Source organism: Coccinella septempunctata, chromosome 2 (genome assembly GCF_907165205.1).
Source record: "Coccinella septempunctata chromosome 2, icCocSept1.1, whole genome shotgun sequence".
NCBI classification, from domain to species: Eukaryota; Metazoa; Arthropoda; class Insecta; order Coleoptera; family Coccinellidae; genus Coccinella; species Coccinella septempunctata.
Genome location: NC_058190.1, coordinates 3,848,959 through 3,876,812, shown reverse-complemented (window position 1 = coordinate 3,876,812; position 27,854 = coordinate 3,848,959). Strand labels below are relative to the sequence as shown.

The window sequence follows — 27,854 nt, the reverse complement described above, 5'->3', positions numbered from 1 at the left end:
TCAATTTTTGAAGACCCTGTATATCAGATTGCTGAAAATAGAAATGTAACGTATGATCCAATATGTTGATAAGAACTGGGCAAAATTGGATTTTTATACATTCATTAGAAAACTAGTATTTTCTATTTTAGTGAGCACCCACAGCTGTCAAAATTTTAAGAAAAAGTCGAATATCTCAGAATCGGTGCTATATAGGGACTATGGTTGTTAAACCAAAGTTACCTTAAAATTTAACAAGGAATTAAAAAAATCAATAATATATAGAGTTTCCAATCAAAATAAGAAAGTTGATACCAACAGGGAAAAAACGGACATCCTGTATTAATGTGGGATGTAAAAAATAAAAGTTCAATCGATTACAGCAAGTTTTGTATTTTTTGTTTTTAAAAAAACATCAAATGTAAAATGGTTGAACTACATAGATAGGGTACCTTTTAAAGGTCCTATTCATTTCAAAAGAAGTTGAGAATTCTTTGTAATGTTTTATTGCTGCAAGAATCGCTTTCGACTGTGTGCAACTTCTATCGCAGAAGCAACTTTTATGAGAAACAATTTTTGGGAAAATTTCGAGGAATGTCAAGATTCAACTCAACATATTATTCCGAGGCAGTATAGGCAATTTGGTCCTTCATTCTCCACCGTATATCAATATTTTCAACTGCTGAAACTATATGTAGATATATTTTATTTCAACGCAATAAAAGTTATAAAAAATCCAATAAATAATGTATAATACATCTTTAAAATTTTCAATCTCCTTAAAATTTCTTTGAACACATTGAAATTCAACAACAAACATTTTACAGTTTTAAAAATAAGATTAAAAATAGTCGAAGTTTCAGAGTTTTACTCCTCACTGATTGCAGCCTTTCTTGAGTCACTGAGTCCTAGCCTGGAAAAAACAACATTATTGATCAATAATAATAATATAACCCATACACCGCAAGGTAATTTGGGATAATGATTATATATATATATATAATAATAATAATGAATGATCATTGTCATTATTAAGAATTCTTTATCTTCGGTAGATATAAGGAACGTATTTGGCGGAACGATGTTTGGAAAGGCTTGATGATTTTTGTTTCCTTATAATCTTACTTTTTCCACATCTTTGAAGAATCTTTTGAAATTCAAACCGGCCAACTTATCGAGGTTGTCTGCAGTCCAATTCGAATTCTTCAAATTTTTTAGTTCCTTGAAGAGCTTAGGGAAGTCTGACACATTTTCCAGATCTTGTGGTTTCCTGAAAACAAGAAACTAGAAGATCACCCATTTAGAGGCATGTTTGATGAACGAAAATTCGCTGCAGCTTAGCGAGTCTGATAGGGGTATTGTGTAAAACCGTATAGTGATTACCGTATGTATTTACACTTATACAGGGTGATTCATAACTATTGGGACATAGACTAAGGGAAGATTGTTTGGACCAAAATATGGCGATAGGACCAAATATACCTCAATAAAATATTGCTGTGGAAAAAGATACAGGGCGTTAAAGTTGAATTTCTTATAAGGGGACAGAATAATATTTTCTTCGAAGTTGGAAAGTCCTTTATTAAAAGAATTAGAACTGGCATAGAAATCGGAGAAGGCCACGCAGAACATTTAATTTAAGTTTATTCTTTTTATGTTACATTATTTTCAATTATGCTTTATCGTCGAAATAAATAAATTAAATAAATAATCGTTACTTCAAATCCCCTTCCGGTGCTCTGAAATGTTCAATTGTGTTTTTCTTAAAAAAGGATGAAAAAATATACATTGAGATTATTAGTAAAAAACGAAAAAAATAATTCAACTTTAACGCCCTCTATCTTTTTCACAGCAATATTTTATGAGGTATATTTGGTCCTATCGCCATATTTTGGTCCAAACAATCTGTCCTTAGCCTATGTCCCAAAAGTTATGAATCACCCCGCCTGTATAAGTAGATACAGTACAATCGCGTTAATATGAACACAAAATTTTTTGTATGGACTACTCTGTAATATGAACAAAGTAGAATCTCACTAGTATGAACTCGTTGTAACTTGTCTATTTTATTCCAAGGAATGAATTTGTTTTCACGATTTATCGTTAGTTTGATTGAGATACATACCCTGAAAAACACATGAAAAAGCGGTTTTATCGAAATTTTTCGCAAAAAAGACTCAGTCTAAAATAACATCATTTTTCTCCACAAAAGATAAGTCATTATAATTAACTTTAATTTAATATTTTTTTAATATCTGATGGTTTTTCTTTTTAAGTAGACTTTTTATGTATAATCATCATCAATATTTTTGTACTTAGTAAGAAATAAAACCTAGAATAACTGTAAAAAAATTATTTTTCTTGACCTTCAGAAATATAAACAGTTCCTGTAATATGAACAAGCCGGAATTTTTTGTGTTCATATTAAAGCGATTGTACTTCATATTTACCTATACTACTACTATCACAGCCGTCTTTATTCATGAAGGTGTTTGAAAAGGCTGTGGTACTAGTATATAGATTATTATCTACTAGTTGAAAAGGTTTCGAAACAAATTCATTTGAATTCAGTTTACAAAATTTCCTGAAAGTGAGCTTTTGATATATGAAAATTTTTCATTTTCAAATATCCGGAATGAAATTGATCTTTAAAGTCCATCGATGAAAATATCCTTTCAACTTTACCGAACGTTTTTGGGTTCTTTTCATTGGAAGAACAATCGTACGAGACGTATATTATACACGTACAAGTATATTAACAGTAGTTTCTTGAGGTCAAGAAAAAAACTTTTTCCTTTTGAAATTTTTGTTGCTAGCTCTTGGACTAGAAGATCTAAAACCAATTATTGCTAGAAAACACAATAATAATTGTGTAATTATTTTTTGTGTGAGAATAGACGAACACTACAGAAACCACTGTGCAGATATGGTTGAAAATCTTATTGTTTTTATCCTTACTTAAATAAATATATTCTAAGAAATTCCTTCTACTGGATGTTTCGTTTCCTATGTCACTTAGTATAATTCACTTCAAAATTCAATAAAAAATATGATAAAATTTGTATGATATTTCTATATTACTTTTCCTGAATTAACTTGTTTCGAAATAAAACCAAAAAAATTATAATTTCAACGTTATTTATTTTGAGTTCATTGTCCGGCAACAATTTTTTCTAGTTAATTTGCTCCTGACAAATTATTGCAAGAATTTACGCAGGAGCAAATCGTTGATTTCATTTTTAATTGATTTTGTTTCAGAGATTGGGAGTGAAAACCCTAAAAAGTTTATGAAGAGATGCAGAATCCTCCCAGAATAAATTTCAATCGATATCCAAAAAAATTAAGACTATCGCCTAAAAAAAATCGAAATATACTCAATTTCAATTTGTGGTGATTTTAAATGAATTAATGCTTTTGGAAAGGTGTGAGAATTACATAAGTAAAATTCAACCGATTATTTCGTCCAGAAATTTTCATAAAGAATTATTTAGAACTTACTTGTAAATACTATCGTAATTACCCCCAATTGCAATGTTGTCGAAGCCAATTGTTTCACTTATATGGTTCAGATGTTCTGAAAAATATATCATTGTAAATATTTACTAATGATACTGAAAGGTGACATATAGCTGTATATCCTCTTGAGAAACACTTAAATTTTGTCCACATTCTCGTGAACATTATACTTACTACACAGCCAATTATCGAAGTTCAAGAAATTCTATTTTCAATTAATTATTTAACATTCTCATTCTACACCCTTAAGTTCAATACTCAAAGTCTATACTCAACTACCAAACAACAGAGAAAATATGCGTCTTTATTTCCAGAAGTATACCGGGTGGCTCATTTTGAGGGAGATATTTTGAAAATCTTTTTTGTGGTGTGTAGCTGGCTGTTCAAAAGCATAATGTACAATTTAAAATTATTGTCATACATACAGGGTCTTCGTAAAGAATGATATATAGACCAAAGTTGCACTTTTTAAATGTAACTATCTGTATTTGACCTCAAGAATGGAATGCCAAGCTCAAATTATGATGATTTTCTTCAGATCACTTTATAACTTACAAGGACCATTTACGAGATAATATCGAAAATGATTTACTAGTTTTGAATTAAAAATCGAAAATTGCTCAGAAAATATCAGGTTCAGATGTAGGAAAATTTTATGAATATAGTTTCGAAATTAATTTTTACGTTCAACGAGATATAGAAATACCGGGTGTGCCATTTGAAACAAGAAAGTTTTCGATGATTATTTATAGTTGATGTTTGAGAATTAATTATTATCACTTTGTATATTCCAGAGTTGAAATTTTCTTTTATATGTAAGAGTAGCCAACTTGTCTACTCGAAAAAATTCTGTCTGTATCGCTGGCGTAACTATAGTTTCTTCATTAGTTGCTATTTAAAAAACTCCAATTTTTGATTTTGCGCCATCATCTCGTAAACGGTGCTTCTGAGCTTTAAAGTAATCTGAAGAAACTCATCATAATTTGAGCTTGCCATTCCATTTTTGAGGTCAAATACCTCAATAAGTAAGTAAAACTTACTTATTAACTTAAATAAGTGTAACTTTTGGTACATATCTTTGTTTTCGAACATCCTGTATATGTGACAATAATTTTAAATTGTGGTGTAGGACATCCTACACATACCACTAGAAAAGATTTCCAAAATATCTTCATTTACTCCCTCAAGTTGAGCGTCGCGTATGGGGTGGGCCACCTGGTATAATACAAGAGATGATATGTAAATGATTGCCTATTTATACTTACTTACTACATCCGATATTGTAACATTGTCACCATTTGCTAAAGAGGGCGCATCGAAAGTGATCATCAGTAGCCCACTGTTGTTTTTCTGTAAACAGTAATATATTTAGTTTTCTGAAGTGACTGATGAATTTAAGAATATATTTTGCATCAAGAGTTGTCAGATTTGCAGATGTAAACATTCAAATCTCCACAGCCTACTGACGACGATTTTTTTCAAATATCATGAATTGAGTATAATTTTTTTATTTACCAATAAATTCAAAGTACCATCATCCACATTCCCTGGGTAGTTATTTATCATGAACGCTGCAGTATTGCTGATCAGTACAGGTGCTCTGCTAATATTCAGAATCTGCTCTTGGACAGGAGTGGAAAGACCCTGAATGTCAATCATCATACCCAGTCTGTTCATCTCTCCAATGCAAAGCTATCAAAAAATGACAATTTTAATTATGAATATACGATACTGATCTTTATAGAGTTATGTAATGATTTACTCTGAGGAATGCTTTTTCAGGTTGTGAAACCAGGAATTTAGTCATTTTGGTTCTTAGATTTTGTTTGGACTCATGATAGCACTTGAGACTGATTTCATGCTATCTGAATAAAAATGATATTCAATGTACAGAAACAAACAATGAAGAAAAATAAAACTGCAGGCCAAAATAAATACACGGCGCAAAAAAATTAACGCACATTATGGAAATCTAAAATTTATTCTACAACTGAAGGTGCTCTCAATGATAATTATTTTTATCAGAATAATGCAAGCATAAGTTATCCACTTTCAACGGTTTTCTTCAAAACAGAGGTTTTTTCGCAACAGGAATAAAAAAGGTGATATCAGATTTTGAATGTATTGGCTCCATTCTAAAATCAGTTGTTCACGATCAATTCTAGTGATCAATAGTTTTTCTTTCAATTGATTTTCTACACTCGATCGCTATGCAACGCGTAACACGCAATTTGACCCAAGAGGAATGTGCCAAAGCGGTAGTTTTGCGAGAAGAAGGGTGGACATACACAAGAATTGCAGAAAGGTTTGGAGTTTCCCATACAAGTGTGTCCAGAATGTTGCAGCGATTCAGGGAGACAGGTATGAATATCTGAAGACCAGGACAGGGTAGACCACAGGTAACAACTGCCATTCAAGAACGTTACTTGAGAGTTTCTTCGTTGAGACAATGGTTTGCAACCGCTCGCCTCCTTCAAATTCAGCTTGAGCAAACTCATGAGGTGCAAATTAGCACTCAGACAATAAGAAATCGCCTCAGAGAATATGAATTAAGGCCTCGTGTCGCGGCAAGAGGCCCAGCTCAAACCCCAGCCCATCGAAGGGCGCGTTTGGATTTTGCGAGAGAGCATATCCATTGGAAAGAGGCCGATTGGGAAAGATTTCTCTTCACAGATGAGTCTAGATTCTGCCTCTACCATTGTGATCGACGTTCCCTTGTATACAGACGTCCACATGAAAGATATGCTCAGTGCAATTTCCTGAATACTACTGGTTTCGGGGGAAGATCGATTATGGTATGGGGTGGAATATATTTGACTGCTCGCACAGACCTAGTGGTCGTTGATAATGGAGCTATGAATGCTGATAAGTATATAAGGAACATTCTTGAAGAGCATGTAGTGCCATTTGCCCCATACATTGGTGAAAATTTCATTTTTATGGACGATAATGCCAGACCCCATCGTGCGCGCATCGTTCAGGAGTACCTTGAAGAGGTTGAAGTCTCTCGAATGGAATGGCCAGCAAGAAGTCCAGATCTCAATCCGATTGAGCAGGTTTGGGACAACCTCAATAGAAGGCTGAGAAGTTCAGAAAATCATCCAGCTACTCTTAATGACTTAGAAATCCAACTCGGAGAAATCTGGGAAGGATTAGATCAGAACATTTTAAGATCACTCATTTTGAGTATGAACCGTCGTTGCCGAGCTGTAATTAAGGCAAGGGGTGGAAATACCAAGTATTAAATCACTTATCAGCATTTCAATATTTTGAAAATTGTTCATTTCTCTTCTTTCACATAAGATTCGGTGTAATCCTGAATTTTTCTTCCATTTAATGTGTCTTGTTTCGTTCAAAACCTTTCCGAGAGAACATAAAAAATAAGTTATAAAGTCAATGTAGAGTTAACTTTGAAAATTGAGATTTTCAGAATGTGCATTAATTTTTTTGCGCAGATATAAGGTGAAACTTTCCTCTCTGGTATCAGTCTTACCTTTCCAAAATCAGTAAGGTTGTTATTTTCTTCGATATAATTCATCAGGATTGAGCTGCACATAAAAATTAGCAATTTCAATTATTCCTTGGCAAAATAATGTACGAATCCCTTACTCATTACATCCACTACCTAACGTCATGGCCCGGACTCCAAAATCATAAAAGAACCTCAAAAATGCTGTGCTGTTCATGATAGATTGTCCTCCGTCGACGAACATCAAACTACCCAACTTTTTGTTTTCATAAGCATCTTCTAGATCTGAAATTTTTAATCAGAAATTTATGACTGATATTTATTCGTAGATAAAACTGGGCGGTTGCTAGGTTATACAGGGTGAGTCTTTGAGTCGTACAAATCAAAGATTATAGAGTTATAAACTTTGGTACAAATATTTTAACAGTAGATTCTTAAAGTCAAAAAGAACACCTTTTTCCCCATACCATTTTTTTTCAAATCGGCTCGGTTTGAAAAATAAAGGTTGTTGAAAAACCATAAAAAAATACACAGGGTGTATTTAAAGGTGAGCCTTTTTTTTACAGAAGGTAGAACTGGTTGAAGCGTTTCACCAGAAATCACCTCTACAAAACTTTCAAAATGACAAAGTTGAGAGAAAATTGAAAATGATAACTGAAACAGATCCTTATACAACCCCAGACCGTTTGTTAGCTGAATTATCGCAAAGCAGTGGAAAAAACTTATCGATTTGACCATGTGGTTTTGTTTAGGATATTGGCTCGTTCGATATTTACGTGGTAATGAAAATGGAAACTTAGGATTGCCGAATTGTACTCATTATTTTTTAGTAACTTGCACGATTTTATGTAATGGCTCATTTCGATACCAACTTACAGGAGAGACTCAGGGCATAAGTGTAAAAAATAGAATAATACTTCAAAATCTCACCAAAAATTCGTCTAAATTAAGTATTCACGTATTCTTTCACAATCTTCTTGTTCAAACATTCCAAAATCGTCGTAAAAATGGGACGAAATGGGGAAAAATGACAGCACTTTTTCAACATAACTAACATAAGCACAAGGCAAGAAATTGCCCCGATTTTCAACATTTTTTTTTCACCCTAAATTGCACGATACAACAATTATGATTCTCTCAAAAGTGACCTGATGCATCTAATCCGATGAACTTGGTACTGAACCATTCATTGTCCAGCCATATGTTTATGTTTTGTTTCGTTTTTGCGATGCCGGAGTCACTTTCCATAGTACCGTGCTTGTAATTCAATGAAATTTGGTCGAACTTCTAGGGGTTGTATCTCAGCCATCTTGGATATTTTATGTAAACAATTTTTGGTGAAACAACTTATTTTGATGAGTTCTACCTTCTGTCAAAACTCGAAATATATTTTTTCATTTAAATATTCGATGAATCTTCGTCTAACACAAGATATCACCCACGTTTCCCAGTTTTTTTTTTGTAATTCAATAATCTACTGTTGAAATATTTGTTCGAGTCAAAGACTCACCCTGTATATACTAAGGAACATTCATGAATTTATTAGAAATAAGTTCTAGGATTTTGTTTTTGTTTTAGTCAGGATGTTTGTTTAATCGTAAGTTCTTACAAAAAAAAGTGAATACGCGATAATTTTATAGCTAAAATTTATCGTCGTATGATACATTATGAAGAGCTGTTTCATTATGTGTAAATGAGAAGCCGAGAAAAATCGTTAAATCAGTGGCAGCTTGTCAACATTTGTCGTGGGTCGACATATTTATTTTTTCAATATTTTTTAAATGTTTTATATGCCTTCCGCACCAAACTACTCATTTTCAGATAAGGTCTGGCATGTATTATTCCTCCAGATTTTCATTTTGTTTTGAAAAAACAAGAATTTCAACGAAACATATTCTAGTATCTGATCAAAATAAAAATCTTGAATCGACTATTCCTGAAATGAATTGATGAGAGGTCAGTGACAGTGATCCCTATCAATTTTTGAGAGTACTTGAAAATAAATTTTTCTTACCATTAGAAGATCTGACTAATTGCAGATAGTCTGAGTAATTCTTGATCATTCTATTTATTACATCAAGCTGAGTTATGGCATTCGATACTCTAGTACTATTGTCACATCCAGATCGAGCAACCCAGAACTGTAAAAAATCATCAGGTAAGTCTTCTTTTGTGCTAACTTTCAAATCTCAAAGGTGGATGAAATTAGAGGCTCATCATTGGTTTTGGTGAATTCAATTACAAGATGATGCAGTAATGAAGCTTTTCCTTCACCCACCAGTGGATGCTACTATAATAGCGAAACACGCAAGTAACTTATGTAAATCAATCACAAAATTGGTGTGATTTTGGGGGGAAAGACATCATTTTATATTTGAAATTCCGTAAGGTGTTTGTTGATATAAAGTAGGTACTCACAGGGTGGTCCAATGAAAATTTAACACCTCGATTTTCCTACTTTAAAATGAAAATGTGGAAAATCGCTCGAACCAGTCAATTTCTGATTCTAGGGGGAACAACTTCTCCCCTTTTTTCATCACCGTAACTTCAACCCTCTAACGAGGGTGAACACGACACCTTGATTTCGAATAGGGATGAGGGGTATTGCGATGACTTATTTTGAAGATCGTATCGAATAGGTACTATCTTCTATCTAATATATAAAATTCTCGTGTCATAGTTTTCGTTACCATACTCCTCCGAAACGGCTTGACCGATTTTGATGAAATTTTTTGTGCTTATCCGGTATCTATGAGAATCGGCCAACATCTATTTTTCATCCCCCTAAATGTTAGGGGTAGTCCACCCCTAAATTTATTTTTGTATTTTTTAGACAAAATTTTTAATTTCTATTTTTTTATGATACAACATACAAAAATACATACAATCCTCAATTTTCACCCTTCTACGATCAACACTTATTTTTTAATAGCCATTTTGGTAATTTAATCATTAGGAAATTATTTATATGGCAAAACAACGTTTGCCGGGTCAGCTATCTATTTTTCATCCCCCTAAATGTTAGGGGTAGTCCACCCCTAAATTTTTTTTTGTATTTTTTAGACAAAATTTTTAATTTCTATTTTTTTATGATACAACATACAAAAATACATACAATTCTCAATTTTCACCCTTCTACGATCAACCCTTATTTTTTAATAGCCATTTTAGTAATTTAATCATTAGGAAATTATTTATATGGCAAAACAACGTTTGCCGGGTCAGCTATCTATGAGAATCGGCCAACATCTATTTTTCATCCCCCTAAATGTTAGGGGTAGTCCACCCCTAAATTTTTTTTTTATTTTTTAGACAAAATTTTTAATTTCTATTTTTTTATGATACAACATGGAAATTATTTATATGGCAAAACAACGTTTGCCGGGTCAGCTAGTCTGACCCTAAAATTTCCGCTTCAAAATATCCATCGATAATGGAATAACAGTGAAAATAGTGAAAGGGGCAATGTGGAATTTATCTCGAGAATATTATTCGTATCCGACACATTTCAAAGGTATTTAGTAGTTATGTTGTTGATTTTTCTTCCACAAAAGTAGACTGACCATGTTGTTGATCAACCTCCAGTATTTCGTGAAGTTGAGAACGTTAAGAATGTGTCAAAGCGTTTGTATGTAATACAGATTTTGAAAGAAGAGCTCGGCTCAGTCGAAACCTTTGGTTTGGACGAACTTTTGAGTTACTCCATCTTTTTCGGAATTTTTCGAAGATCAACTTTCGACAAGCGTATCTCCTGGAAAAATCATCGTACTTATATCTTATCGCGATACATTTTCTAGAGGAGCAACTCTCGAAATTTTATTGAGCTCGGTGCAGTGGCTGTTCCAAGAGTTAGGGTGGGGGCATAATTTTATATTTGTTATTTGATATTCTGTAAGGTGTTTGTTGATATAAAATGAATAGGTATATCATATGGTATTGTTATATATGCTTCATTTATATTTGAAAGTAAACTAGTTTGAATCTTGTTCTTATGAAATCATTTTTGGATATTCGGAAAAATATTTCTCTCTCAAAAGGATAGCCATGGCTTTCATTATTTACTTTGTAACGACTTTTTCTCGGTGTACTCGAGCGCCAGCTATTCTTTAAGGGAAAATAGCAAACCTACCCTGGTAGCTACACGCCGAAGACAAGGTTCCTCGGTGTCTAGGGTGTTAGCGACAACCAGTGAAAGTCAAAATCAGCGTTCACAAATTATATTCGTCGACTCGTACAAGGAAACAAAAATGGCACCATTACAAAATTCATACAGTAAAAGACTCGAGATCAGTGAATTTACAGGGAAAAACGGACGGGATGAAACAGGATCCGACCTCAAACGTTATACGGGGTTTACGGACGTGTTCGCCAGCCAGAACCTAAGACGCAAACTCAACAGACAGGTATCGGACCTCAGCCGGGTTAGGGGATGGAAAAAGACGTCACAGATTCCCGACAGCTCACCCCTAGTAGCGTTCTTCACCCCCTAAGTATCCACGCCAGCGGGGTTCTTCGATAACAGCAGTGGTGAGCAGCGGACAAACGAGGGAGGAAAGAGGGTTAGCCACTTCAAAGTGCTTTCCGCAACCCCTGAGTATCGACGCCAGCAGGGTGCTTCGGCAGTAGGGGTCGAACTTGACCCGGGGTGGTAAGGGATGAAGGAAGTTTTTCGCCACTCCAAAGTGCGTTCTGCACCCCCTGAATATCCACGCCAGCGGGGTGCTTCAGCAGTAGGAGTGGAACTTAAACCGGGGAGTAAGGGATGAAAGAAGGCTGAAGTTCCAATGATATAAAAAAAAGGACGGAGTGTCGTCTTACCTATGGTTTCGGTTTGGCCACTTACACTCGGAAATTTCAAAATCACCAGATAAAAGTGACGAAGAAAATAAAAAAAATAAAATGAAATTCTACTCTGAACGGTGAAAGAGAAAACGCGAAACTCAACGGCAGAAATCGAAAATGAAGCGTAAATCAATAGCAAGTCAACAGTAAGTGAACAGCAGGGAATTAATCGTGAGTCAATCGTAAGTGAAGTGACCTGCGGGGGGACACATGATTTTATACCCACAAGGGGTGCGTAAATCAGATGTGCCCCGACTGTCGAAAATCGGTAAAATATGCGTCGATGAAGACGTCTTAATTTCGACTTATCTGTGCTAGCGAACAAAAAACACGGTTATCTTCCAATTCAGGATGTTTTATACGGTGCGACAACGTTCTTCAGAACTGAAAACGGAATAAAAACAGTGCGGAATGTTTACAATTCCCGAATTCCAAACGATGTCCGAATTCTGAATTGGAACCTGAAAATATTTCTCTCCAAAAATTAATTCTAAATAAAATTACTTAAAAATGAAAACTGAAAGATTATTCTAAAATGAGGGTGTATTTTTGTCAGAAAAATATACGTTCATTGCAACTTATCGAAAGTTCACTGATTACATGCTCTCATAAATAAATTTGAAAATTAACAAGAACTAGAGAACCCACAATACGATTTGATATACATACCTGAGATCCTACTTGTCCTTTCTTCAAACGAAGAAAGTCAGTATTGCAATGGGAACAATTGGTATATCCAAATATTGTGTCATTTGTCAGGTCAGAATTCAGATTCACTAAAGTAAGGTCATCCTTCACCAAGTTCTCTAGATTTTGTGCCAAATTGTTTCTCCTAAGGAATGAAAGTGGAAATTTTAGTTACGGAGTACCTGAGAATGATGATGAAGATTGATCATGTGTGTGGTGTTTCCATCATCCTTTGGGTTCATTTTTACCAATGTTTCGTCAAACCGCTTATGAGAGCCGAAACGTTGGTGGAAACAAACAAAAAGATGATGGATACAGCAAGTAACCTATTGTTAAGTTCAACTGCTATATTATGAAGAATACTCAAAAACATCAATCGTCGAATCTACTTGCACAAGTGCAAATGAGGTCTTAAGAGAATATACAGGGGACTCGTATAAATATTTTAACAGTATATTTTTGAGGTCAAAAGAAACACTATTTTTCTACCATTCTTTCTGAATCCACTTCGTTTAAAAAATATGGGCTGTTGAAAAAAATCATAAACAAAATTATTTTTTTTTTGCTATCTCACAAACGGTTCTATCGAATCTAATGAATTTCGGAATATAGTTTTTCATTAATTTGATGAATCTTTTTCGAACACAAGATATCACCCAGGCTTACCAGTTTTCTTATCATGACCATTGCGTACAATAAAAATACCAAAAATTCAAAGAATAAAACTCTTTGAACTAAGTTGGACTCCATTCAATGAATATTTGAATGTTTTGTAAAATAAAAGTATTCATTTGAGTAATTTTTGATGGGTAGTTTGGCTGAATGCAACATGCAACTCTGTTCAAAAAATCCACAGATGTGTAATTTTGTTTCTCCACGGGTGGCATAGCTCATTATGAAAACTTGAAATATCTATTGTATCTTTTTATCAGGGTTGAATCGGAAAAAATGGTATAGGAAAAAAGTGTTTCTTTTGACCTCAAGAATCTACTGTTAAAATATTTGTACGAGTCAAAAACTCACCCTCTAGGGGTGACTAGTTCAATGAGGCAGTGTCTCACCAATAAATTTAGAAAATTGCACCGTCACATCGGATATTTTATCATTTATACAGGCTGTCTCAGGACTAATGGAAATAAATTCAGATATAGTTTCAGATCCTCAAAATAAGACGAAAAGTACCCATGGAGGTATGTCCGTAAACGGTTAGTTGAAGAGTTGCTTGATTTTGGATATACTCAATTATTCTAAATGGGAACAGAGATAAGGATATGAAATTTTGCAGGTATTTTTCTAATAATCATCTGAAACACCATAGAATCGTCTTTTCAATGCACTTTTTAATGATAATATTCAAAGTCCCAATAAAAATTTATGGTAGAAAATTTCGTCCCTTTATAGCTATGGGGATGACTCAAAAATTGGGTTCTAGGTGCATTTGAAAAATACCACAAAATCTAAAGTAGTGATCCAAAAAGCTTATTCAAAGATTGGTTGGTGGTATAAGGCTCGAATAAGCAGGGGGAAGATACTCTCTTTTAGTTCGCCGACGTTTCGGAAGTATATTCTTCCATCTTCAGGGCTCTACAAAGTTATGGATAAGACAATATTTGAAAAAAATAAATAAGATGAAAGAGAGCAAAATACGCTACATTATAAGTTGTTGACTAAAAAAATATCACAAAAAAAAGATGTTATGGCATAATATGAACGTATAAGAGCAATATGTATAGGAAAAGAAAGAGTTTTCCTATATTCCTCTTATACGTTCAAATTATGCCATACCATCATTTTTTTCTGATATTTTTCTAATCAACAACTTATAATGTAGCTTATTTTGCTCTCTTTTATTTTATCGTTTTTTCTAATATTGTCAAATATTGTCTTAAAGCCCGTTTGCAACAGAGAATTCTCTACAAAATTCTCGCAAGAAAACGGCAGAGATTATTTAGTACGCAACTCAACGAAGAATTCTACCGAAAGTGCGTATATAACGGTACATAATTCACGGCGCATGAAATCTCGAGTAAATTTTCTAGAGAATTCTCGGCTGTTGCAAACAGGCTTAAAGCCAGAGACAAACTTTGTCTCTGCTTTAGCCATAACTTTGTAGAGCCCTGAAGATGGAAGAATATACTTCCGAAACGTCGGCGAACTAACAGAGAATCTTTCTCCTGCTTATTTGATCCTTATAGCACCAACCTATCTTTGAATAAAAAATTTCATTTGTTTTAGTGTCACAATTTGAAAAAATTGAATAAATCCATAATCATGTCCTTGAGCTTCAGATTCCCATTAATCCTGGGACTCCCTGTATTTCATTATCATCTCTTCAGTCATAATTTCGTAAAATCCTATCTTTGTCCATAATGTCGATGTCTATAATTCCTGAATCGAGTATGAATAATTATTAATGAAGTAAAGCGTTTCAAATATGATTAAATATCTTGTGACTATAACAACAACATTCATTTTCTACCAAAAAATTTGTTTGATAATGATGTAATGAAAATTCATCAGTACTTGAATATTCAATTTTTTTATCTAAATTTCAGACTCACCCCGCGAATAGTGGCGTCCTATCCAGAACGAACGATTCATCATTTCCTGAAGAAGTGATCAGGTAAACTGCAAGCATCACACCCAGAATCAAGATGAAGACTCCTATCCCCCCAAATAGGTATTTCCTTCCTGAAATGAGGCTAAATTATTTTTGAATTATTATTTTCGATTTTTTTCTCAGGAACAAAGATTTTGTGTTAGTTAACGTCACATAATTTCTCGACGTGGCTGATATTTGGGGATAATGAAGTTTATTGAACTTTTTGATGCATAGTGAATTACTGAATTCAATTGTATACAATAGTATTATACTATGCTGTCCAAAAGGTTTTAAAGGTATGAAAGGAACATACCTCAGTTGCATCAAAAGTCAAAAATATTTAATTTATTCATGTCTAATCTTAAAAAAAAATTCTATATCCTTTGCGAATATGTATTCAGGGTCTTTCACGACGAACCTCACCCATATTTATACGGGAAACTACTGAACGTATTTTCATGAAATTCAGCACTTATAAGTATTTCAGGATGCTGATGAAATCTAAAATATTTTCAAGGCATGAGCACCTCCGGTTTTTCCGGAAATGACGTCAACTTCGGTTTTTCAAATTAGAACACCATTTTTTTATTGCAGAAATAGATTACTTAGAAAATTTCAAGTTATTTTGATGTAACATTTTTCAGTTTTGGTTGGAAAATTCTCTCTGAACGGGAAAATTCGAAAAAAAAATCGAAAATAGAGCTCCGCTGAAACAAGAATAACTTCGAGGTTTTTGGATGGAAAATTTTCATTTTTGGCATTTTTCAAGATGTAAGATTGATTTATCCACTTTAAAAATCGAAATCGCGATTCATGATACAGGGGGTGAAAAAATCGCTTTCAAAGTTAGGGATGACAAAATCGTGAAAAATCAATTTTTTCAAATTAGAACCCCATTTTTTATGGCAGATATTGAATCTAAGTTAAAAAATAATGTGAGAGTATGCATCACACCCTTGCCCTAAAGTGGATATTTTCTGAGTTATTCACAAAAAACTGTTTTTCGTCTTGAATTTTCAGCTATTTCTTTTCCCTTCACGCCAAAAAGATGAAATTTTCTGGAACTGTTACTTAAACCATGTTTTAGATTTTACTACCCTAATATGCAAGAGAAAAAAGTTACAGGTTGTTCCTAAATAGATGGCGAATTTTGATTCGAATTTGTATCGGAAACCTCTTTATTTCAACTAATCGGCCATCGGTTTTCTCTCCAGTGATAAATAAATAATTCCTTATGAACCATATGCAAAAACTTACTATGTTTTACATTCTTTTTTTTTAATGATAGATATCATTAATTACATATGCCAAATTCCTCTTTATTCAGTAGCATTTTGTGTTTACTATTAATTTGGTGATAATTCGTATTAAGTTATAAAATCGATTACTATGCCTAATTTTACTAATGAAGATTATTTAAATCTCATTCTACTTCATGGAGAATGTAATAAAGTTGTAGATAGAACGATTCGACTGTTCATTGAGAGGTTTCCTGACCAACGAGAGATACCATTAACAGAACCATGACAAACTTGAGAAATATCGAATCTTTCGTTAAGAAAACTATACACAGAGAAAAAAGTGTAGTAGAAGATGAGAACAACGAAATTACAGTTCTTGCATATTTTCGTGTGAATCCTCAAAATTCTCTCAAAGATGCCGAGATTGATCTGGGATTATCTCAATCGAGTATTTGGAGAATATTAAAAAAACATAAAATGCACCCATATAAATTCAATAGGGTACAGCATTTGAAGGAAACTGATTTCGTCAGGAGAACAGAGTTTTGCGAAGCTATGATGATTCGATTTCAAGAGAATGAAAACTTTTTGGACTGTATAATTTGGACAGATGAATCTAAATTCACAAAGAATGGTTCTTTCAATAGGCATAACAGTCATTATTGGGATGAAGAGAACAACCACCACTTCAGACAATGGAACTTTCAAGAGACCTGGAGTTTCAATGTTTTTTGCGCCATCAAAAATAATGCAATTCTCGATGTTCACATTTATGATGGGACTTGAACTGGGAAGATAGAACACTACACATGTTTGCATTATTTAAAGAATGTTCTCCCTTAGGAGATAGATATTCTGACATATTGACTCAAATAATTGAGCCGCTAGTACAGAACCATAATGACTTAGGTATCAACAAGATGGCGCGCCTCCACACAATTCACTCAATGTGTCAAATATCCTCTACAGGCTATTTGAAGATCGATGGTTGGCGAACAATGGTCCACATCTTTGGCCACCACGTTCTCCCGATTTAACTTCTTTAGACTATTATGTTTGGGGTAGGATAAAAAATATTGTCTACTCAACTCCCCTGACTGATAAAGAGGACTGCATAGAACGAGTCAGAAATGCGTTCAGGTTTGTTTAGATTTTTAGATTCATAGTTTTGAAACTCAATTTGGTTTTTAAACACTTTTGCAGATCTCTTCCTCCCGATGAAATAAGAAGAGCAACGCACGAAGCATTCCTGAGACGTATAAATAAATGTCTAGAAATTAACGGTCAAAACTTTGAGCATCTTCTCTAGTTATAACTGCGAGAGTTTGCCATGGTTCTCCTAATAGTAACTTGAAGTCGGTTTCAAGAAGGGGTGAAAAATCTACAGCATGGTTCAAATAACAGTTCCTGAAAATTTCATCTTTTTGGCGTGAAGGGAAAAGAAATAGCTGAAAATTCAAGACGAAAAACAGTTTTTTGTGAATAACTCAGAAAATATCCATTTTAGGGCAAGGGTGTGATGCATACACTCACATTATTTTTTAACGTAGATTCAATATCTGCCATAAAAAATGGGGTTCTAATTTGAAAAAATTGATTTTTCACGATTTTGTCATCCCTAACTTTGAAAGCGATTTTTTCACCCCCTGTATCATGAATCGCGATTTCGATTTTAAAGTGGATACATCAATCTTACATCTTGAAAAATCCCAAAAATGAAAATTTTCCATCCAAAAACCTCGAAGTTATTCTTGTTTCAGCGGAGCTCTATTTTCGATTTTTTTTCGAATTTTCCCGCTCAGAGAGAATTTTCCAACCAAAACTGAAAAATGTTACATCAAAATAACTTGAAATTTTCTAAGGAATCTATTTCTGCAATAAAAAAATGGTGTTCTAATTTGAAAAACGGAAGTTGACGTCATTTCCGGAAAAACCGGAGGTGCTCATGCCTTGAAAATATTTTAGATTTCATCAGCATCCTGAAATACTTATAAGTGCTGAATTTCATGAAAATACGTTCAGTAGTTTCCCTATAAATATGGGTGAGGTTCCTCGTGAAAGACCCTGTATGTCTTTTCACTCTGAAATATCAAAGAAGTAGTTTTGGTGAAATTTATCGTTTCAAACACCCCAGAAAGTAACAAAAATGTTTATGAAATTCTGAGTATTCCGATTCTGGTATATCTCTCAATAGCAAAAAACAGAGGGTAACAATTTGGTTTTACATATAACTTATAAAAATATAAGTGTGTTAATTCCAGGAAAATGGAGAGATGAATAAAGTGTTAAACGAAAAGAATAGGGGCCCACAGCAGCACTGAGGATGTCGAAATATTTTTACTAAATTACTGATTTATTATGATAAAATATTTCGACCAAAGCTTGGAGAGGATGCGTTATCTTTGAGATGTGTTGTGAAGTTTCTCAAATAAGCTTCAATTTGAGTGATTCCTATGAGGATAAATACTTACTCGGAGGATGAAGAAGTGGAGCTAATGATGGGCATCTCGGATTATCACCATCAGGTAGCATACTGATACGGCAACGAGGTTTATCTCTGTACAGAATTATTATCTCATTAACTATATCATTGAGTAAATAGTGATACTCCATAAAATTATCACAATAGAATAGTGGTTTCAAGTTCAACAAATATTGGATCAAATTATGTATAAAGGTGAATAATTTTCCGAAAGAACAACGTGGTTTCTTCCTATGAAAAAAATTGCAACATTTTTTGATCGATCAGTACCTACCTGACAAAAATTAATTACGATTCTGAATATGAATATATGAAATGGTGCTCGCAGATATCGAAATGAACCATTTCATTAAAAATTAACTGAGCTACAAGATAATACGAAGAATACAGACATCCCAGGTTGGCTGTCGTAGCGTAGCTTCATAGACGTCATCTCTAGTAGGTAGGCTTGACACTCCTGCTTGCTGTTTAGGTATATGCAAAATGATGCAACCCTTTACATGTCCAACAGTACCTATTTATTTGAGAGTTTTGAATGTGAGCAGCAAGCAGGCGTCTCAAGTTCACAATAGCTAACGAAATAGCTAGTAATATGACGTCGATGTTTATAATACACCCCTGGACAAAAAAGACCAGAATTTTTTTTCACAAAATTCATTTTAAAATAACTTTTTGAGTTGTGCATCGAGTTTGAACATTTTTTTTTGTCTTTTTGTAGCCTATTCTATCTAGTCTACCACCTGATGTCGAGTCTGAAGGAATTTGAATTTGATGGTATACAGGGTGGAACTAAAAGTTGGAATTTCCTCTTAATATCTGAACACCTTGTGGAATCAATTAGTGACGCAATAATGGGCCTTTGAATGAGATTTTGAAGTCTGATCTTCTCTTAACATTTTCCTGTTTAATTCACGAAAATGGCTCTTTCCTGATAGGAAATACGATTTTTCAAAGGTAACTATGCAATTTACAACATAAGGAACAATGCCTAGGGGAGGCCGGGGCCACAATTAACAAAAATTGCATATTCATTTGTAACTCCGAAATTATTCCACTTCAAGACTTGATTTTTGCGACAACTGATACTTCAAATCTTTAGCTATCATGTTAATAACATGAATTAAATACAGGGTGGCTATTTGAAAACGAAACAGACGAGATTACAGACGAAATAAATTTTTTCGATAGAAATGCTCGGACAGGTCGATTTCTGTTTCGAGGGGGACAACTTGAGATGTAGGTTACGGACGCATAGCGCTTCAACCCTTGCTACTACAACCCTCATCCCCAATTTTTGAATATGGAAGATGGGGTGATTGATACCTCATTTGAAAGGTATTTTTATACTGATTTCAGCACAGTAATTGTTTTTTCATTTTATGCATTTGTTCTCGAAATATTTTTAACTAAGTATTTGAAAATGAAGTGGTGTTTTCATTTGTAGTGTTTTTTTGTGAAAAATCGACATTTTGAGCTTCAAAACATACTTCCTATTAACATGTTTATCTAAATGTCGTTGATTGAAGAATTCTGCGGTTCTATTCGCACATTGATTGTTTGCAAAAAAAAGTGAAATTATTTCCACCCGCTCTGCAATTGAATAAACCATGTCGAACAATGAATTGAGACACATACAAGTCTCGATTCAAAACTAAGAATAATTCACATGTCAAAGAACCAGTAAGCCAACTTAATGATCTGTTCGTAATAAATAAAAAATTATCGATTCTCATTTTTTTGAAAAAGATATGAATTCAATAATCAACAAAATGAAAACATTATTGAAGCCAACTGAGAAAACACTTCATAATTAAGTCGGAAATCGTTTCACGAATTGGGACTGGAATATTTCTGTGGCATCATTAATGATTTGATTTTCTTACCTGGTAATATGATTAGAGATATGTACATATTTGGACTTTTTGGAGATTTCTATCGATCAAGTGTTACCGCATGTTATTGGAAATACTGCAAATTATATCGAAGATAATTTAGATTGAGTTTCAGCAAGATTGAGCTCCTTCGCAATACGCTTTGTTTGTTCGACATCTTGATTAAAGATTTCTATGTCAGTGGATTGGAGGAAGGAAGCCACAGTCATGGTTGTTTTGAAGCTCAAAATGTCGATTTTTCACAAAAAAACACTACAAGTGCCATGAAAACACCACTTCATTTTCAAATACTTAGTTAAGAATATTTCGAGAACTATGCATAAAATGAAAAAACAATTACCGTGCTGAAATCAGTATAAAAATACCTTTCAAATGAGGTATCACTCACCCCATCTTCCCTATTCAAAAATTGGGGGTGAGGGTTGTAGTAGCAAGAGTTGAAGCGCTATGCGTCCGTAATCTAAATTTTAAGTTGTGCCCCTCGAAACAGAAATCGACCTGTCCGAGCATTTCTATCGAAAAAATTTATTTCGTCTGTAATCTCGTCTGTTTCGTTTTCAAATGGCCACCCTGTATAAAATAAATGATGTCTCAAGGAGACATTTTTTTTTATCGAGAAGGGCGTTTGTTAATTTTTACCCCGTGTTTAGAACTAACAGCTCTGAGGTAAGTATTAACGTGGTATTATACCAACAAATATAACAGAAAATAAACATGAGAAAGGCACAATTCTTTATTATTGAAAGTACAAACACCACAGATAAATATTTGATGAAATATTAACGGTTAGTAACTATATTGAGCATAAAAAAATCTATTCGTACTCGTCATCATCCGAATTACAATTCAGGGAAACGAATGATGTGATATCACCTTTGACGCACTGAACTTGGGCCCAATATTTGCAAGAGATACATTGTATCCAATCACCACCTGGTAAATCTTCTTTGTATAAGATACCGCAAACAATACAGAAACATTCATCTTCTTCATCAGAATCACTGCTTCCGTTTATTATTTTTCTTCTTAACTTGTCTATTTACTCGCAGGTCTTTCACCCTTCCCTTTACCCTTTCCTTTATCTTTTTTATTGTCTTTTTTGTTTTTTCTTCCATTTTCCTCTTTTTGAGTTCTTCAATATAGTGTCCTTCTTCTAGAAGAATTTTTTTCTGGAGTATCAGTGAGAATGGCAGATTTCTTGGCACGTTTACGATTAAATGGAACTCGTGGTGGAGCTTTTGGCAGAGGTCTGACAATTTCAATAGAGAAATCACTCGAATCTCTTTGCATGCGGGATGTTCCAGGTACTGGCTCATTAGACTCGTGTGCCATCACTTCAGTTATGCTGATGTCCAAGTTGGGCATATCGTTCAAAATTTCAGGATTAATCCTGAAAGTTGAAGAGTGAAACGTAACAGGGCTCAAACTCCTTTGCTACATCTCTGTAATTTCTATTTTTCTCCATCACTTCTGTTAAAAATTGAGCGAAGCCCCCCTCCGACCTCTCTCTAGCCTACGCTCCTGACCAGCTCCGGTGGCCACGTATGGTACCACGATTCTGCGGTGCGCTGGTTAAACGACGCAGCGGCCCCACTTTCAGTGTTTTTCAGAAGTGAAAAACTACACATTTCCACATATTCTTAAGGATTCTCTTTGTTAGCTTCGTTGAATTGACTTCGCGCTGCTATCAGTTCGATTTGTAACACCTCATTTTAAGTTCACCTCTTTTAGTTGTTCTCAATTTTTCAGTTTTCTCGCACAATCCTGGTGCTAAATTGTTCTTCTCATAAGGTAAAGTACTCTCAGACTACTCAAAATCATTGATTACTCCATTTTCATGATAATTTCATTCTCATGAAATTCGTCCACGTGCAAGAGATTTCAGAATCTTGAAATAGACTCATAATCCTTGCTAGAACCGCTCAACTGAAATGCCCACTCAAGACAAATCGAACCATTGCCTTCTCAGAAATATATATTTTATTATATTTCATAATTTATATAGATTTTCAGACTTCTCTAGATCTTCTCACATGAAAATGGGTATGTAGCACCAGGATTGAAACTTCTCAAGTCCATCTCAATAAAATTGATTACTGATTCATTGTCTGCTCATAATATTCCTTTTTATTAGAATCAGTATAATCATTTTTAAGACAACTCTTATGATCACCTCTATGTACATATGACTAATTACTGTTGTTGAGTTTCAGATGAATGAATCCTCATATTCTCCAGGGTGGACCCTGGATGTAGCTGTTTTCCTCACTACAGGATGTGAACACCTCAACTTCAGTTAAACTATCATTGATATTGCTCGATACACCTCGACCTAGGCTCTACCCTGGAAAGTCTGCTCGAGTACTTTTGTCTACTCATTTGGTATGGTCTACACTCTTTATAATATGTACTCTAATTGATTCTTTTCTATATTCATTCATCGGACTCAACATACATGTTAGTTTTCTCAGCCTTCAGCACATCTCAAAAATCTACGATTAGGGATTTAACTCAGTACTCTCTTGACTTCTCTTAATTTATCAATTGTTTCTTCTGTTTTTCTGATGAACGTTCTAATCGTGCTTACTTGTAAGCAGTTCGTCTCTGTGAATGTTGAATTCAATGATAAATTTTTGCACTCTTTAAGATCATCTCAATGTATATGAATTATACCATGTCCTTCTCAGATTAATTATGATTGTCCTTTTCATTTAATTAATTATATTATTATCGAGCTTCTCATTTAATTAGAATTTATTGCCCTTTTTATATTATTTTTAATATTCTAGTGCTTCTCAAATTCATTAATTCTGTGCTTCTCATTTAACTTGTGCGACTCTTGTTCTGCTCATGCTTACATTAACATTATTGATCAACTCAAATTTAATGTATCGATTTCTCGTTGATGATCAGACTTAGACATTGCGGTTTCACCTCTGACCTATTTCTCTGTACTCTCGCGTCTTCTCTTTAAAATTCAGTATTTTAACCTTCGCGTTTTCTGATAGAATAAAGAGGCTATCGCAATCAATTTTGAATTGATTGCTCTATCACTGTGTAACCGTTGTGTTGATATTGAATTTATTGAACTCCTCAACGTCTAAGTCTGACATCAAGTGACTTCTCATTTGAACTGCTCTGGACCATCTCTTGTTTTTAGTTGAATTAGGTCTCTCTGAGTTTATAGATGTGGTTAATATTAGTTGCTTTTACTGTATTAGCTTCATGCAGGTGACATATTCATTTTATGATTGTGAACGATACTCAATAAATGTTTTTATACCATCTCCAACTCAATTATCTTTTCATACAGTCCACTACTCTTTAATTACAAAATCACAACACCCTCGAGAAGTTTTTCGTTTATACGTTCTCATTCTAAAAGAAAATGGGACGAAAAAAGAAAATATAATAATTATCAAATAAGTCTTTAATTTTGTTGATAGTAGCCCGCATATCTGAGGAAGGTATTAACAGGTTAATTCTAACCCCGGCGATTCGTTAAATTTAGCCCCAAAGGAACATTTTTTATTGCAAATAACATGGAAAAATATTTGTTGAAGAGATAGTCAATTGAGCGACAAAACGTTATCAAGTATGAAATAGACTTCTAGAAAAATGAAAAACATAATTATAACATCATCGTATATTTCGGGCAAAAATCAAAAACTTTCAAGGTTGAAAATGTTCGTTACCTGCGTAATGAAACGGTCCGGGACCAGAGATATAATAATAATTAATAATAATAATTTTTATTCATTATTATTATCAATTATTATAATATTATATCTCTGGTCTGATATAGATATATCTCTGTCCGGGACATAACTCGATTGCAAGACGCGCATGGTAAAACTGACCAATCCCGAGTCAAGTGGCGTGATCTAGATGGCGTTTCAAACCACGTGGTGTAGGTTCAGCATGTATAGTTTTCGAGGTATTCGCTTGTTAATACTTACCCTGTTAATAAAGCCCCAGCCTCCCCTACTTCTTGATCAAGAAACACAGTTATAGTTATACTGTTACGTGACAACGATATGCTTATTGTTCATGTAATTAATCAAAGATTATGGAGTAGAAAGATAGGAAATGAAGCGACTAAAGTGATGTGAGTGCCATCTGTGTTTCAAATGTGTTTTTAAGGCCCTAAGACTGGTTAAAATATTAATTCGAGGGACATATGAAATTTTGTGAGATGTCAGATGGCCATTTTGATCACAGAGGTTTTGAATATTTTGATTCTCGTATCGCCTTTTGTTTATCAATATCGTTCTAGTTGCTGATTATTGAAATTTCTGTCTAATTTCTTGGTGAAAACCTCAAAATATCGTTCGAAGATTATTGTATGGTGAAGAACTGTGAATCAAATAAAAAGGAAAATGGGAATGTAAGTATTAAAACTGGTAACATGTGACACGGTCATTAATTCATTATTGATTTTTGGATAGAATTTTCAGGGCGTAAAGGCATGCAAACACTACTGACTGCACCATGTCCAATGAACATTTTACAAGTCGATTGAGAACTGTTCATCCACGTAAATTGTTGTATACAGGAAGCATACCTTGCATGAAGGGCCAATTTGGGAGAAATTATAACTTTTATACGTCCATTCAAAGATTCTCAATTGCTACTGCTTCAATATATTCAGAAATGCAAAGGTTTTATTGACTCCGTTTTGGGTATCGAGTGACTGTCAAATTGTTGTTTGGAAAGTAAAAGTTCTATGAAACCTGCTGCGAGTGTTTTGTTCATTCATTAATCCATTCGTATATTTTGTCATAAAGAGACCATATCATAAAGAAATTATAGAGAAACTCTACTGACGGACTAATATACAGGTCTTGTATACCTCGGTGAATTTTTTTTTCTAGTTGGGGTTCTGAAAATTCTGTAAATAATATATAAGTAACTGAAATGTTCATGCTATGATGGTATATTGAATATGTATTTGTTTATGTTAATTTCTGATATAAATTGTACAAATACAACTAAGTTTACTAATTCAAAACAACGTATTGAACAGAAATAACACATTTGACGTATAACAGATAACCATATACTTTTTTGTGTCCTTGTGAAAGCTCTATCCGCCATAATTCCAAATTTGTGTAAATGTTTATAAATTGCAAATAAAAATATAGCACATCCGATAGAGTATTCTATTGATGTCAATTGATTCCAAACAATGTTCAGATGAAAACTAAAATCCTAGTCAATAAACAAAACCATACTTTTATTTTGTCGCTTAGGATGTTTGTTTTCTGGTCTCAACAAAGTCGATATTGAAATCCAATACTAGGAATAGAATTCGAATTTCGCGCCTTTCAATTATAAAACAGAAAACTGTTATCAAAAAGGTTTTCTGTCAGACAGTACGTTTTCAGCGCCATCTCATTGTCAAATGTGTTGTCACTGGCCAAAATGTAGTCGGTTTTTAGTACTAGAAATGTGAGGGTTTCCTATCTTTCTATTCTATAATCTTTGGTATTTAATGTTGTCATTTACAATTACACTGTAATCTAGGAAATGATTTTTTTATTATGCGGTAAGAAGAAATAGCGCAAGCCGTTGCTCGCATGTGTGGAGAATTGTAACAGATTATCTCGATCAGATGAACATCCATCGGTTAGGCTTGCCTCTATGTAGCCCTGATCTAAACCCAATTGGGCATAAGTGGGACATTTTAGGGGAGGCTTATTCATAATTTTATCTGTACCTATTTTTCCAATGTGTTATCTTCAATGTTATAAATCGCATACTTTCTTTTGAAAAATCGTATTTCCTTTGAGGGAAGAGCTATTGACGATGAAGTGAATAAAAAAAAATGTTGAGGGAAGATCAGGCTTCAGAAATTCATTTAAAGACCCATCATTGCATCACTAATTTTCAGTTCTACCCTGTATATCATCAAATTAAATTGTAATTCCTGCAGACTCGATATCAGGTGATAAGCTAGATGAGAAAGGCTACAAATGGACAACAAAATGATAAAAATCGATGCATCTCAAAAATTTATAGTAAAATGTGATGTGAGATAATAAAATCTCAAGTTCTATAAATGTCACATTGACCTAAAATTCACAACCCACTTCGAAAAAGATTCAGAGACTGCACGTATAGCCCTAAAACCATCCTGAAATGTATAAATCAGACGATGATTAACCAGATGATGTATGGTTTCTTCTGGTCCCCGCATTCACAACTAGGGCTCTCAACTGAATTCCACCTGAAATGCATAATTGCAACGTCCTTGACCTGTTCTTATACGATTCAGAATACACAAAATTCTTCTGGGATTCCTGCTGGGAAGATCAAAACCAGAAACTCCAACGAATTCTTGGTTGGAAATTGTTCACCTATTCCATTCAGACAAATGTCCTTGTCCTTACATTCGAATTACGAAAAGAGTTGGACCATAAAGGTTTACGCGACTTCAGTCTTGGAATCGTATTTTCTGGAATATAGGACAGAATTGGAAATGAGTTGGGAAACTCAAATTTAATTCAAGAATTCATAACTGCAGTCCGTCTACGAATATGAGGCGGTACAATATGTGAAAGAACTGGTAACCATTGAATAGGTGAAGATCTAATAGTTCCAGTGATAATTCTCATAGAAAGATTTAGCTGTGCATCAATTTTTTGCGCATGAGTCCTATTAACACAAACGGGGCAAGAATATTCAGTATCTGAAAAAACCAAAGCTAGGGTTGCCGTTCGAGGAGTAGTTGCATTGAAACGATCAGAAGAAAAAAACTACTGAACTGGGAAACTCTAGTGGAACATTAAAAAAACCATAAAAAAATGAGATACCATTCGGTTCCATTTCTTAAGTCAATATTTTTGGGTTGTAGCGCTCCTTCATAGGGGTTCATCTGGAGTGACATAGGCCATACTTCATAACCGTAAAAATCTGATATAATAACACTTTAATAATATACACTGATCATGAGTTCGATTCCATTTATGATTATTGATATGATTATTGCGAGAGGTTCAATTTTGGAAATAAAATATATGACTCACATAGAAGCCTTTCCTCACTTCCAATATTAATCAGAGATAATTTTTTTCACTTTATTCCTGTGGATATGGGAACAATATATAGAGTCCTGATGAACTACCACTACGGAGATTCGGAA

The 27,854-nt window shown here is 33.9% G+C and overlaps 1 protein-coding gene across 2 annotated transcripts; it reads right to left on the bottom strand.

The window, feature by feature from the left end:
- Positions 1-668: 668 nt before the first annotated feature.
- Positions 669-27,854, bottom strand: LOC123308372 (dipeptidase 1-like). 2 transcript variants are annotated; one of them, XM_044890991.1, is made up of 12 exons: positions 27,739-27,854; positions 18,808-18,893; positions 15,055-15,184; positions 12,476-12,638; positions 8,979-9,105; positions 7,105-7,249; positions 6,989-7,043; positions 5,011-5,187; positions 4,761-4,845; positions 3,478-3,553; positions 1,105-1,249; positions 669-892 (listed from the first exon to the last, which is right to left on the bottom strand). In XM_044890991.1, the coding sequence occupies exons 2-12, from the start codon at positions 18,866-18,868 to the stop codon at positions 878-880; spliced, it is 1,179 nt and encodes a 392-aa protein (XP_044746926.1). In that variant the 5' UTR covers positions 18,869-18,893; positions 27,739-27,854; the 3' UTR covers positions 669-877. The 2 variants fall into 2 exon arrangements, with proteins under 2 accessions (XP_044746926.1, XP_044746927.1); XM_044890992.1 differs by having other exon boundaries at positions 15,055-15,195; positions 27,739-27,851.